Raw genomic sequence first — 14,396 nt, forward strand, 5'->3', positions numbered from 1 at the left:
ATAAGAGGATGCACCGGCCGACATTGGATGAGTTATTGCACGATTGTCGGTATGGTATGGTATTCGCTATCTGTGTCGCTGCAGCCATACCCCGCTTAATCAAGACGGAGCGCAATTATTCTCAATGGCGGTGATTGCCGAATGGTGTGATATGGAGGGTAATTAATTTGATTTTATTGCCGGCAGGTTGAGCTCGTTTTCCGGTTTTTTGGACAGCAACCGCGCAAGCGCCAGTGTGTTGGTTCAAGTTCAAGGTTCGTGTATACGTGATGTGGATGAGTTTTTCTTTTCTGTTGATTGAGCGGTAGTAGGTCAGATTTTAAAATGCAATTGAACCACTGCACTATTTACGCTTGTTGGTTAAAGTAAAGCATGTTTAAGGGTAATAACAATTGTAAGATTGTACTTGATCTTGAACACTGCAAAACTGAATAATAAGAGGAGTTGGAATAAACAACACAGTTTAAACCTTATCAAAAGCTACCCGAAAGTAAGCTAATGTGATAATGTGTTTCTAGCAACAGCATTAATTACAATTCTGACAGCTCTTATGTCTCTCCGCAAAAACTAAAAGCACACGCGTGGGGGCATTCCGTTACGCTTCTAGTAAGCAGTCGATGGTTCGAAGAATAACACAGATTTGTGGTTATAACGTCCACTAGGGCAACCTAGTAACGATCATGCGCGATAACAAAACCACACCTTTCACAATTATATTATACTTGTCAAAATGTTTTACATACAAATAAATTTACTTATTTGATGCACATTGTCTTATGCAGCAAACTATCATTCCAGGAAAGGTCGCATCTACTCATTATTTCTTCATTCAGACAGTTTTGAAACGATTCTATTTCAGTATAAAATTATTATTTATTCATGTCAAACATCATTCGCTTAAAACAGATAGCAAATAATTTAATAAATAAGTGCATACACTTTCATTTTTCCGTTAGTGCATAATTTTAAGCTGATTATAAATATTTACATTGTAAAAGAGATGGTGTAGTCAATCTATATCAAACCAAAAGCAATTGAAAGAGTGTGAGGATTAATGTTAGCAATTGAATGCATCAATGAGGTTTTTTTATTTCTAAGGGTCTTTTTCCTAAAATTTATATTATACGCGATATACGCGTCAACTGAATATAATTAAATTATTTCCATAAATCATTTCGATGATCTTAGATCTTGAAATAATTTGGAAAATATCTCATTTTTTCATGTTCATCATATCATATGTATAACAACATACAAGGTTTTCTCAAAGATTTTCGATGTCTTCCGATTTGTTATAATTTTGCTTACTGTTTTGATTTATGGACTGTTTTTTACCTATTTTTAAAACGTTACCAATTTTATTGAGTATTTCCACCATTTTTGAAGCATTTGATTCAAATAATACATATTATTTACTTCTGAAATAATGAAAAACATTAAAAAAATTATGATTAAATTCCAAAATACAGTAGAGTGCCGTTTTTACGGGCACCTTCTATCCGGCTCTCCGTTTATCCGTGCTATTGAAGAATGACAGGTTAATACAAAGGTGACATTGCGTTTTGAGGAGGATATTTAAAAAACGGTTATCAGAGCACATTGGCTTTACAAAAACACACTAATTCATGGCAAATTTCAAATATTATCATTGGAAATACAAAAAGGTAATAAGAACTGGATTTTTTTATCAAAACATAAGATAAATTTCAACAAAAAAATCAAGCATTTGTGATTAAATATATTATTTCACTCATTATCCGTGTTATTCGCATATCCGGGCGAGGTCGGGTCCCGGTGATCCCGGATAAGCGGCACTGCACTGTATATCGAAAGCGGACAATGAATCGCGCGATGAACTAGAAAGAGAATAGTCGAATAAGAGCAAAATATCACTAAGGTACCAAACAAAACACAACCATAACAATCCATGTAATGCATATTTTTATTGGTTTTATTTCCAATGAAAATATAATTCAAATATAAAACAAAAGTTAAGCAAACACCAGTAGTAGTTGTATCTTGAAAACTTTCAATTTTAACATTTTATTTATTAAAATTTGTTCTTAAATAATTTGGACAATTCCCACACCAAGTTTTCCTCTTTGAACGAACTCACTGCATCCCTGGGTGCAAAACCAAGTACCAAAAGTGAATTTAATTTCCCAGCAACAACCGCCCGATAATCCATTAGCCGTAATCAGTGTGTATAATCATTACACAACTATTCAAACATTCTCATCATCCCACCCCTACTTCCTCCTCCACTCAGACAGAAAGCAGCGAAAAATAAAACTTTTACCCGTACAAACTCGCTGCACAAAAACACTCACACACCCACCCACACCACCTAAAATCACATCACGGATAACCCCGTTTGATGTTTCGCTCCGATAATTGATTCCCTTTTTTGTAAGGCCCCCGCGTTGCGCAAAAGTAATCTGCGTTATTATGCATAAACCATCAACCCCGGGGGTGGAGGGGGCGGAGGCGACCTTCATTACACCGAAAATCACGTTTGCCCCGGTCAGTCAATCCGGTTGAGTCGGAAAGTGGTTCGGATTCAATTATCGGCGGCACTGCTGATGTGCTGAAGGGTGGTGAAAGGACATTGGATGAAAATTATGAAATTTTCAAACACACACACATACACGCACAAGAGGGCGTAATTAAAATGGGACGGTGCCTGCTTTCGCAGAATACGTGCCCGGAGTTAACTTGCTACCCCTCAAATGCAATAATTGCCCTCATCGGTATGCTAATTTATGCTGCCGGTACACACGCCAGCAAAGCAAAACAAAACCAGCAACAAAAAAAGGCCTCAATGTTTGGTTTAAGTAGGCCTGGTTTCCCTTTTTTCCGGGAAACTGTATTAAACTGCTGCTCTCACGCACGCTCACTAAAGCTTGCCATGCTTTTGTGCTTTTATTTATTTGCTCTCTCTCACTCACTCTCTCTCTCTCTCACACACACACACTGCTCTTAGTGGAAGCTGTTTTATCGCACCACGTTGCACAGGACAAGACAAGAACGATGTAAAATGGGCAAAAAGATGTGGCTTAAATTTTTAACGTTTTCCAACCACAAAACACATTCCCAATGGGAAAAGGAGGGAGACAGAGAGCGCACTGGCAAAAAATCAGACGAAATTGAAGAAAGAAAAAGGCGACGAGTGGTGGTGGAGTTTTTCATGACTCCACCAACATTTCCAACCATTCTTGCGAGTTTTCCTCCGTTCCCTTTCCATTGCCGCATTCCACTGTTACCGCATTATGCCGTGGATTGGTGTAAAAAGTGGAAATGAATAACGAAGCCATTTTCTTTATTTTATTTCGCCAGGTTCCTCTGCGCCACTCCTTCTCTCTCTCGCTCCCTTTTATCCCCACTTCCCCAGAGCGGTGCCCATTTTTTGCCAGCGTGCAGCGGAGCGCGCTCGGTTTTGATGAAATAAAATTTTATCATCATCATATTTTATGAGGTATAATTTGCATTTTTGCCCACCCTCAGCAGCAGCAGCATTTTCTTTTCCTCCTGCTGCCAGGGAATTATCATGTCATGCAGTGTGTGTGGGACTCTGCATACACACAGGCGCCTAGCACACAACCGTTACGAGATGACTGACATTAAGCTGCGTATCAAAGGAAGCCACGCTTTCACGTGTTGTGTTGAACGTTGCCTGTTGGCGGGCTTGTCAGTAGTCCCTCACATACACACACGTGTGTGTGTGTGTGTGTTTACAATTCTCACCGGGAATGTTCTTGGCTGTTCTGTATTTTTCTCACACATACACACACGCTTGGATGCTTTCACTTCCGGTGGCGGTGGTGGTGGTGGTGTCACAAACATCACTTTCGTGTCGTGAATTAGTAAATTGCGAAACATTACTACTGCCACGGGTGGCATGGAGGAGCAGGGAGCGGTTTGGTTTTCTTTATTTCGTGCCGCACCGCACTCGGCACCACTTGCCAGGAATCCATCAAGCAAAGACGCGCAGCGACCACGAGAAGTGCGGCCCATACAATCATGCATTTTTGATTACCGAAATGAAATAAAATTCAGTTTAGCCCATTTTATTGCACCCCGGTGGGTGACGGCTCACGGTGGGCGGGGGGTGGTCGGTGGTAGTAGGTTAATTTGCCTTTGGCCCCACCACCCCCAAGGGGCGGTAAAAAGCAATGGATGGGTGGCATGATGGGTGGTGAAATTATGACTACGTCAGAAACAGTACGAGGCTAAGTGGATTTTGGCCAATAAAACCTTCGGTAATCCAACGTTCGGAGTAGGACAGTGGTGGTGGTGGTTGAAATGTAGTGTGTGTGTGTTATTTTTATCTCATCACGTTTTAGAGCGCCGATGCGTTTTAAGCTGTGAGCTCCCGTGTGGTTTTATGTTTGAGTAATGCATATTCATGGGTAATTCTTTGCGAACATGAATGTGGCATCAACCGTTGGAGGAATTTTGTTTAAAGATGACAGAAAAAAACATTTCAAAAGATTTAACTGTGTTGGTGGTGCCATATTTAAAACAAGTAATGTACGAAACTTATCATATTTTATGTAAGAGATTTCACGAAATTTAACTGAAAATCCTTTTTTTACAAATTAAAGAAGAAAATTGAACGTTTCCCGTAGGAAGGCCTTACTATGCGCCTAAAAGTATGCAATAATTTTACAATTATGGTTTAAAAGAACTTGTAGGTATTGTTGTTGTATTCATTCATTTTACAGGGTTGTCCAAGACACGTTCGAATGTAAACATTGTTACTCACCGCGTGTAAGATGTTAATCCACATCAATCTGACGTTTCATTTTCATCAAAATAATTTTTAATTTCATCAGCATGATTTTCAACACATCTCAAGCTGGATTGAGTTTGACAGTTCTTTGTTATGTGTTGAAAATCATGTGTTAAAACTAAAACTTCATTTTGAAGCAAATACACCATTTGATAGCTGTTGAAAAACATCTTGGATGCGGTGAATAATTATGTTCATATTCGAAAGTGACTTGGAAAACCATGTAAATCAAACCCTGCAATCAAGGCTCAATATCGACTACTTAAAACTTATTACAAATTCAATTGAAACCTTTCAATGAAAGGCAAAAGCAAAACATTAATATTTATATACATTTCATCAAAACATAAGCGGAAAAAATAACTATTTCAAACAAACAAACAAAGCAGAAGAACAAATATATATTCGAAAGGTTATACAATCAATCAAACAAAGCGCTGAACAAAAGAAAATATTTGATTAATGCAAATTGAGCACAACCAAGAAAAAAAAGTATAACTTTCATTCCATACAATAGCATAACTTCAGGCGCTTCCAGGATGTTTGCATTGTAGAGCTTCTTTTTAATGTTTTTTAAACTTTACTATTTGTGTTTTAAGGCTTTTTTTACTATGCAGCTGAAAAGCTAAATTACATACCAACCTGCATACTTTTATAAAAAATATCGCTATATGTTAGGTTAAGCGGTTAACAGAATGAAAAGGATTATTGCCGCATACAGCCAATCAAACAACTTATTGGATAAAAATATCATTCTTTATCAATTGTTTTTTAAAATAATAATAAATATGAAGAGTATGGCAAACATACATCATATTATTTATGTATTGAAATACATCATACTTTTATCGAGAAGTATCGTAGAAGGAATAAAATATGGCGCAAGCTTTCCTTGATAAATCTAATACAATCAAGAAATCAGAATCAACCATTAAATTTTCATCCCATTTTTGCTACTAACCCACCCCTAACACACACACACACGTAAACCCGGTACAAACAGTGTCGAAAAAACAAGAAACAAATGCGGGGAAACTTCAAATTCGGGTCATGAATAAGAAATTAAATCATATTTTTTGCATCTTGCACGAAATCCCCCCACGGTGACATCCACACCGAGCTTGGCAAAGTGTACGAAGCAATCGAATCAAAAAAACAAATTGGAACAAAAGAAACGGCGAGCCAAATACGCACACAGCAAAAGCAAACCATTGCAGCAAAAAGCAACCCAATCGCCGGCTGCCTCTTTTGTCACCCACAAAACCGTTCATACTGTCCCCTTTTCCGTCCTGCCGGATGTGAAAGAAAACATAAACATTAAGGCGACAAAAGGCGTAGGCAAAAGGGTGGAAAAGGAAGGCGGGTGGAGTGCTACAACGCCATCGTGGAAAGCGCGTGGAAATGGAGAACGAAAAACGGGAAGAAAAAACCAACCCCAAAACGAAGTGGGCGGAGTTGACTGTGCACTCTTGATTTTCCTTCCCAGCGAGTGAGTATCGCAGGGGAAATAAATAGGGATACACTGGTATCGTTTTGCGCCTTTCCGTCTTGGCGCTGCAAAGGCGCTGAACCTGATGGCAAGTGGCACAGTCGGCAAAAATATCCATCGTTGTGCGGGACGGGAGGGAGGGAGGGAGGGAGTGTATAAATATAAATGGCTAAAACAGAATTGCGCACGAAAGGCTAAAATAACAAATCGTGCTGAGTGGGAAACAGCATGAAAGTGTGTGCCCCTGCCCCGATACTAACCTTTTTGGCGTCTCGGCATAAATGTTGCAAAAAGGAAGAGAAAAGGAGAGAGAGCGCCACGAGAAGTGCAGGAAAAAGGTACCAAAGTGCGGGCAGAATAAAATTATAATCCGAATGAATACATTTTTATCATTTTGTGATTACTTTTCTCTTCTGCCGTTGTGTTGCTTCCGCTGCCGGAATAAAGAATTGGCCCCAGCAGTCACGAGAGGCGGAAAGACCGGGAAAGAAAGTGTATAATTCTTTGCTTCCTTTCTTCTGCCTCTGCTCTTATCTGAGACGGCTGTCCTTCTGGGAAGAAAGAAAGAAAACGGTGTCAAAACCTCCTCAAGACTCAGGCAAGCAAGGAGCAAGATGCTTGCGAGGAGGAAGATGACACGCAAGGACGCACCCCGGCGGGAGGGCAGATTAGGAAGGTTTAAAATGAAATAAAAACGAACACACCAAACCGGAGCGAGGGAGCCCGGAATGGTAGCCCAAAAAAAAAAAATGGAACAATTTTTTCGCTTAAATATTGCATCAAGCATAATTTGCTAAAAACGATATTCAAACGAAGTAGAACGGCAACATTTCGCAAACAGCAGCAAAGGAGCAAGGGAAGCGAGAACCGAATTATGCTCTTTTCTTTTGACTTTAGCAACCGTAAACGTGCACGCGAATGTGTGTTTAGCACAATGGTGTAAAACAGTGATACCACCGCCCGAGACGCAGCAGTAATCCTTAGCCCGAAACGAATGAGAAAACATTGCAATTCGGCGACTGGAATTGTAGAAGCTTGCCGCGTACGACTGGCGAGGAAAACGGTGGTTTTCTTTTTAAATGCTTTAGTTGGTAATAGGACGAGCAGCGCCAAGAAGCATTAGAGTAGCGTTGGCATTAGAAACAGGGAGGAAGAGGCTAAAGGAGCTAAATCATATAAATTATTCAAATTATACGTATACAGGCTTCTTTTGGCCGAAAGTCTTTTAAAGTATGATGAGAATGGCATCCGCTTTTCATCGGACCAACTCCGGAAGGTATTAGAGTCTACCAGTGTCGGTCTGTTCTGTCATGCTTCTTGCTTGAAAGCAGCTAAAGTCTGCTTTTCATTCTGATTCAATTGCCAGGTTGGTAGGGAATTTGAAACATTTTTTAAAATAATTTTAAAATTAATAGTAAGAATGATTTGTATTGTGCAAAGTTCAATCGTTGGATTCGCTTAGAATGTATGTATCCATTTGGCCTCTTCCTTCCCGATCCTAAACCAGGATAGGTTTGAGGGAGTTTCGTAGGCGGTGATAGGTTAAGGTTCTATACTAGAACTATAAATAGGCTTGATATTGGATTGATTTTGGGTTCAGATCGAATCTCAGTACATTTGTAACAAGTATCTGGATTAACTTGAATTTGTAGGACCTGAATAGGTTCAATATTAGGCCAAGGATTAGGGTAGATTCCGTGCCATAAAAGTTCAGACATCAGTTCTTAAATCAGATCAGAGGAAAGGTTCAGCATCAGTTATTTAACCAGAAAGGTCCTATACCTAGTGGATCTAACGGTGGGCGGACTCGGGCTCCGTCCGCTTGGGGGCCCCTTAGATCGGTAGTCTATAGTATCTGGTATGTATAACAGGGTATCAGGGTATCTATAGTATCTGGGCGTCATGGGTTCAAGGACCGTGCCGCCATACGTAGGACTGACTATCCTGCTATGGTGGGGTAATCCATAAGTCACTGAAAGCCAAAGCCCACAAGGGGTACGGGCAGGACTTGAACGACGACGGATGTTGAGCCAAAAGAAGAAGAAGAAGAAGAAGGAGAAGATGTATAGCAGTTGACAGAGATTGAACCGGCATTTGGATTTGCTACAAGCTCCCTTGTCTGGTTTCAATCCCAGAATCTGGAATGGTTTATGACCATACAAGTTCAGCCATCAGTTCTAGAACTGAATGATTTCCAAATCAGATCCAGGAATTGAATAGGTTCAACATTAGGCTCCTAATCAGGAATGTGTTTAGTATCAGTTCTAGGATCGGATGGTGTAGATAGTAGATGTTAGATCAATGACTAGGATGTTCGGTATCAATTCCTGAACTAGAAAGAGATCTATTTCCTTTGTAGCACATGCATAGTTACAGTATCAGTTCCAAGATTTAATAGGTGTGTCATCACCTTCCGGACAGGGATAGATACGATATCAGTTTCAGTTCAGAAATACATTTGTTATTAATCAGCTACAAGACCTGTCCAGTACCAGTGCCTAAAACGAGAAGCGCAAGGTAGTAGTTTCAAAGTCACGAAAGGTTCAGTTCCAATTTCTAATAGCCTTAGGGGATCTCAGGCTCTAATAATTAAACTTAAGAATATACATAAAAACGTTTAAAATAACGATCGATAAATATGGACAGTTTCAATTTACGCTAACCAACCATTTCGAATCCATCACAAATTCTTATGTAAAAGGAGCCAAAAATCTTAAAATCATTATTTTAATCAGTGAGTAGGTATGTAGTGTATCCACTTTGCACTCAAAAACAGAAATACATACAAAAATGCCTCCTTGAAGGTCAACATCCATCGAACGTGTCAGTCTGCATTGTGATTTAATGTACAATGTCTGGCAACAGATTAAGATAAATCATGACACTGTCTTCCCCCTTCCATGCTGGTTCGATTGAAGCGTTAATGTCTTCTGATTGATTTCACATGATCGATGGAGGAGAGTCTCTCGTTCATTTACCTCCTCCCTGAGTGAAAATTGTGAATAAAACAGTTCAATTCAAGGGCAAAACTCTTACTTCCAGCAACACCAGCATCCATTGTTCACGTGTCGACAGCCCCAGTGATGGTTCTTTTTAAATAAACTGCATGTCCCATTTGTTGTCTATTGTAACCGATCTTAAACACAATTTAGATCAAATGCTCGTTAAAGGACCACCATTTACTGTACTTGTCACCCAGCAATAAGGAAAACTCCACACCAACCACCACCAAAACCCGTCCCACTTCTAAAGAGATTCGTAAATTAAATTGTATACACATTTATTCAAATCAATTCGATCGCAAACGATGCGAAGAAGGAAGGAGGGACCCACTCACTCATTCGCTCTTCAAAATTCAAGATCCGCCAAGTGTCACGCAGCAAAAGTGGTTTGCGTACGAATGCGATGCGCTTGAGAGATGTTTTGTGCTACTTGAGCTGATTGGCACTGTTGTCAGTTGTGTGTGTCAGTGTTCCCGTTTTTACGCCCCCCTCTATCCTACCCATACCGAAACACAATAGCCATCCAGTGGCACGATGCTACCGCCCAGCGACGTTGGCATATGCTTTTGGATGCATTAATTAATCTTAATTATGACTAATAAAATTTGTTCATCATACGAATTAGACTCGATACGGTCTGGGGATGGGCGTGCGTGCGTTCCTATCGGCCCGGTGGACCCGTTTGGGGAGGGTGATGGTCCACTCCTAAACGAACGTTTAGGCTGCGATGACGTGCACCTAAGTCCTTGCCACGGAACTGTGGCTGACAAGATCGAACAATCGAACAAACGGGGGGTTGACGAGGGGGAGCGGGGGGGGGGGGGGTGTGAATGAGCGATTCGCGAGCTAGCCTTTTGGGCCTGGCATGGGCCTGACAGTGGCAGCACAAGAAGCAAGCAATTGAGTGATTCGTGGGTTGACAGATCAATTAGTAAGGAGCCGGTTGGTTGATGGTGATGCTGCCCGCCAAGTGGCCGCGGTATTAATTGGCGTTAATTAATTTATTTTCATCATCTGCGTTTGTTTTGCATAAGTGCTCAATTCGATTGACTCGGGACTCGGTGCGGAATGTGTCTTTTGCGTGCCAGCGGCGTTTGGGGGGGTAGTGGTGATGGGATGGAGCAGTTGTCAAGCACGTCACACGTTGATATGCAGATGTGAGGATTAAACTCAAATGATAATTGGGTGAATTTTGTATGGCATAATAAAAATAACATTTGTCATATGTTCCATGGCGTATGAAAAGCCATCCAAAAATGAAACCAAGCAATATAACGCCCTCTAACGGATTGTCTGAATCGAATTCCCTTTTTGTGCCGAGAAATGCATAACTTCAGGCGAAAGATCTTAGTTCATGGGGAATTGAATATTGCATTAGTCTCAATTTGTGTAGATACTGTTGTAATCAAGTTTTTCTACTTCTCTGAAGTACTTTATACATCACTACAGCTAAAATGTATTAAAACATCTTGTCAAATTATTTTAGATTTTATTTACATATTGTGGTTTGAAGAGATTAAAACTGTAATTCTGTTTAAAGAGATTAAGCGGCTGTCAAACATCAGGTAATACGTATGTGTTAAAAACTGTAATAAGCTTATTTTATAATGTTTTCTAATGTTTTCTCTAATATAATGAGCTTGAGCTTGATTATTGATTTTCAAATATATCTTAAATCACAACTTTTGTGATAACAAATCAGTTGCATCTTACCAGCTCTATTCAAGTTATTAGTTGTTGCCTAAACCTCTAACATTTGTGTATTTACTGTGGGTGTCGTTTGAAAATTTGAAGAAAATCGCAATCAAAACAAAACTTTCAACTCTAAAAAACCAATAAAAACTATAAATCATCCCATCACAATCCCACCATTTTCCTAAAACAACACACCGAGAGTGTGTTACGCCGTATTCTCGAAATAGCTTCCCCTCGAGAAAGGCAAAACCCGAGCCCCAAGTAAAATGAAAGTGCGAAAGGTTTACGTTTTATTTGATTAATTATTTAACGGATTAGATGCGTTTGATGTGCTTAGCAAACACACAACACACACGCACACGTGAACACACACAGACACATCAATGCGCCCGTTGAGCAACACTGATTTCACTGAAGCACCACAACCCCGCCCGGTGTGTTTCGATCAATCGACCATTTTGCTTGTGCTCTTTCCTTAATGAAAATCTGTGCTTTACCAGTGCAGATCCACACTCAACACACACTCCTCTCTGCGTCGCTACTTCCACGAAAGAGCCACAAGTTGAAATGTGTCTATATAGCCGAGTGTAAGTATGTATGTGTGTGTGTTTTGTGTAGCTTTATTGAATTAATAATTTTCCTGCTGCAAGCGAAAACGGAACGCCAAGAAAGTCAAGGTGTACCGATTTTCCGTTTGATTATTTACATGGTACACAGAATACACCACACACACACATACACACACAGTCGCAGCCGATCTTCAACACAGCAATGTGTTGGGGCTTGGGCTTTCGGGGGGGAAAATCTCAGGATTTTCCATCAGCTCCAAGAAAGGGTGAGGATTACGATGGTGATGGCGGTCAAGCGTGTAAAGGACTGAACGTACGAACTTGCTGTCTCTCTCTCTCTCGCTATCTCTCTTCTTCCCACTTTATGCTAAAGTACATGTTTTAGCTAATTTGATTTCCCATTCCTCCTTTGTTCCTCCTCCTGCGGGCTCAAACCCAAGATTCCGGGAATGCGGAAAATCGGATCCAACACGCCGCCAACAAGCACTCGAGTCTTCTCCCCAATCTCTTTCCCCAACCGTCGTCTTACATCCGTTGGTGTGCATGCGGCAACACGGCAACTTATCCCTCTTGATTACACAAACCCATTAGGAGAGTGTCCATTTTCTTGGGCACGTGGGGATAAGATCCGGAATGGTTCTCTCTCTCTCTCTCTCTCTCTCTCTCCCTCTATCAGAAAAGAACCACAACCCGGAACACACACACTGTGGACAACGCACACAACGCTGTGTTGGAAAGGGGGATTTAAAATGCAATTAACCAAATCACCGAGAGCTGACCAGGATTACTGAAATATTGATGAGCTGTAAGGCTTTCCGGCACTTCGATTCTTCGGATACATTCGAACGGCAGAGTGGAGACAGATGCCGTCAGCAAAGGTTCAAGGCAGGTTCGGACCTGGTCGGACCGGACATTACACCAGCCGGCCATCACAAGCCAGCAAGTTCTCAATAAATCGTATTTAGCAGGTGATGAAATTAGCACCTCGACGACACCAGGCGTCACACAGTCTGTATCAGGTTGTGTGCGTATGTATGTGTGTGTGTGTGTGTTATGCCATTTAATTAAGGATCGCTCCATCCTGCCCACCACACATGTTAACTCAATTTTCACTCTGTGTTTGATAATTAAGAGCCTTTTTCTTGTAGAAACTTTGAGCAAGTGTTTGGCGTTGATAGAAAGGGCTTAAATAATGTGATTTTACATACCAAAAGAAGAAGCCAATTCAACACACACACCCATGCTCGCCCAGCAAGCGGCAATGTTTAATCTTCAAACGTAATTAAAATACGTCTTTCCTGCTCAGTGCTTCCTGTTTTAACCCCTAAAGCGTAGGATCTTCTCGTGCTCGCTCCTGCTTCCCTCTTTTTGAAGTTTTTTGTAGCAAACGCGCTCACCTACCAAACCCTATTTGAGATAAGAATTAGCAAATTAAACAGCGTAAATTACATCAAAAAAGCTTGAGCAGCAGCTGAAACGGTACGCAGCAGTAAAGATCGGATGGATGGATGGATGGATGGATCGTCCGTAGAGAGAGAGGCACATTGTACATTTGCCATTCTCGGTTTCTCGGTGCGCGCAATCATTCGTACGGTTCATTTCTAACCGTGCAAAATCACGAAACCAAACACTAATATTTCCACAGAAGATTAAACTTCATCTCGCCACCACTTTCCGACTCTGTCCCCGCCACAGGGCGCGTGTGGTTTCATTTAATTTGAATTTGAATTTCAAAAGAATATCAAACGCTTCGCCTTTTCTCGCTCACTGTCTCTCCCTCTCTCGTTCGCTTCGCTTTCGAAAGAGCCGTTTGACGTTTGCCCTGTAGGATGACGAGTAGCACACACCTTAACGCCACTCTGAAGTTGATTACAAATTCCAGTTAAATCATCTTCCAGCCGCCGTCGCCGCCGCCGAGCTGGAAAGTGTGTGGTGGTGCCGATCGTTCGTCTCATCAGGCAACGCAGGCCAACGCTAATTTCCACTCCATCAGGTGTGTGTGTGCTGCTTCAGCTCTTCAGGGGGTTTTTCTTGTTTTTGCTCCACAACCAAACAGTGCCTGTACTCGTGGCAAAAGTTGTGCTCCAACAAGTGGAGAGGCTGGATCAGACAAGCACGGAGAACGCGGGCGGTTGTTTCTTCGGGAAGAAGTTAATTCGATAATTGGAGATAGATTAACGGTAATGAAATGTGATCAGGGGCACGAGCGAGCGGGAGCAGCACGAAATGGTTTCGGGTTCATGATTAGCAAAGGGCGCTTCAAGATGATTTTTGACAGGTTTAGTGCTGCAGTATGTTCCAAATTATTTTGGAAAATATTATTCCATTTGAAACAAAATTGTTGATTTTTAATATTCCTTTTCCTAACAACTGTTTCACAAATTCCTCTGCTTTATTTCATTGCAGCAATGGCGGATTCCGACCGGTACTGGATAATGGACAGCCAAGGACTACGCCACCGCTGTTCTTGCCGCCCCATCTTGCTTCCCTGAGCTCCCAGTTTAATCCACCGCTGTTTCCCAGCTTAAAAGGTAAATTTTACTTCTATATAAACTTGACAATTTATAGTTATTAATGTTTGGTTTATGTGTTGCACATATTGGTATAATTTTGGAAGCATTGGTGCAGTATTATCAATATTCATTTATTTTTTGTAATTTTGCCTTCTAACCAAACAATATTTCTTTTGAGGTCGAGCTTGGCCAAGCCTAGTTATTTTTTCCCTAAATGATAGGCAATGATAATCTATACAACGTGTAGAACTTAAAACAACCTTGGTAGCTCTTGAGACTTTGTTTTGGCACATAGTTGAACATAAGAAAATTTCATGATTTGGGCTATTTCCTTGT

The 14,396-nt window shown here is 40.9% G+C and overlaps 1 protein-coding gene across 1 annotated transcript in view; it reads left to right on the plus strand.

The window, feature by feature from the left end:
- The window catches only part of LOC120958656 (diencephalon/mesencephalon homeobox protein 1-like), a 93,162-nt gene that overhangs the window by 69,514 nt on the left and 9,252 nt on the right, over positions 1–14,396 (plus strand). Inside the window, exon 8 of the mRNA XM_040381607.2 lies at positions 13,954–14,078. Within this exon, the coding sequence (XP_040237541.2) occupies positions 13,954–14,078 (125 nt within the window). The remainder of the gene's footprint in view (positions 1–13,953; positions 14,079–14,396) is intronic.

Source organism: Anopheles coluzzii, chromosome 3 (assembly GCF_943734685.1).
Source record: "Anopheles coluzzii chromosome 3, AcolN3, whole genome shotgun sequence".
Lineage (NCBI taxonomy): Eukaryota > Metazoa > Arthropoda > Insecta > Diptera > Culicidae > Anopheles > Anopheles coluzzii.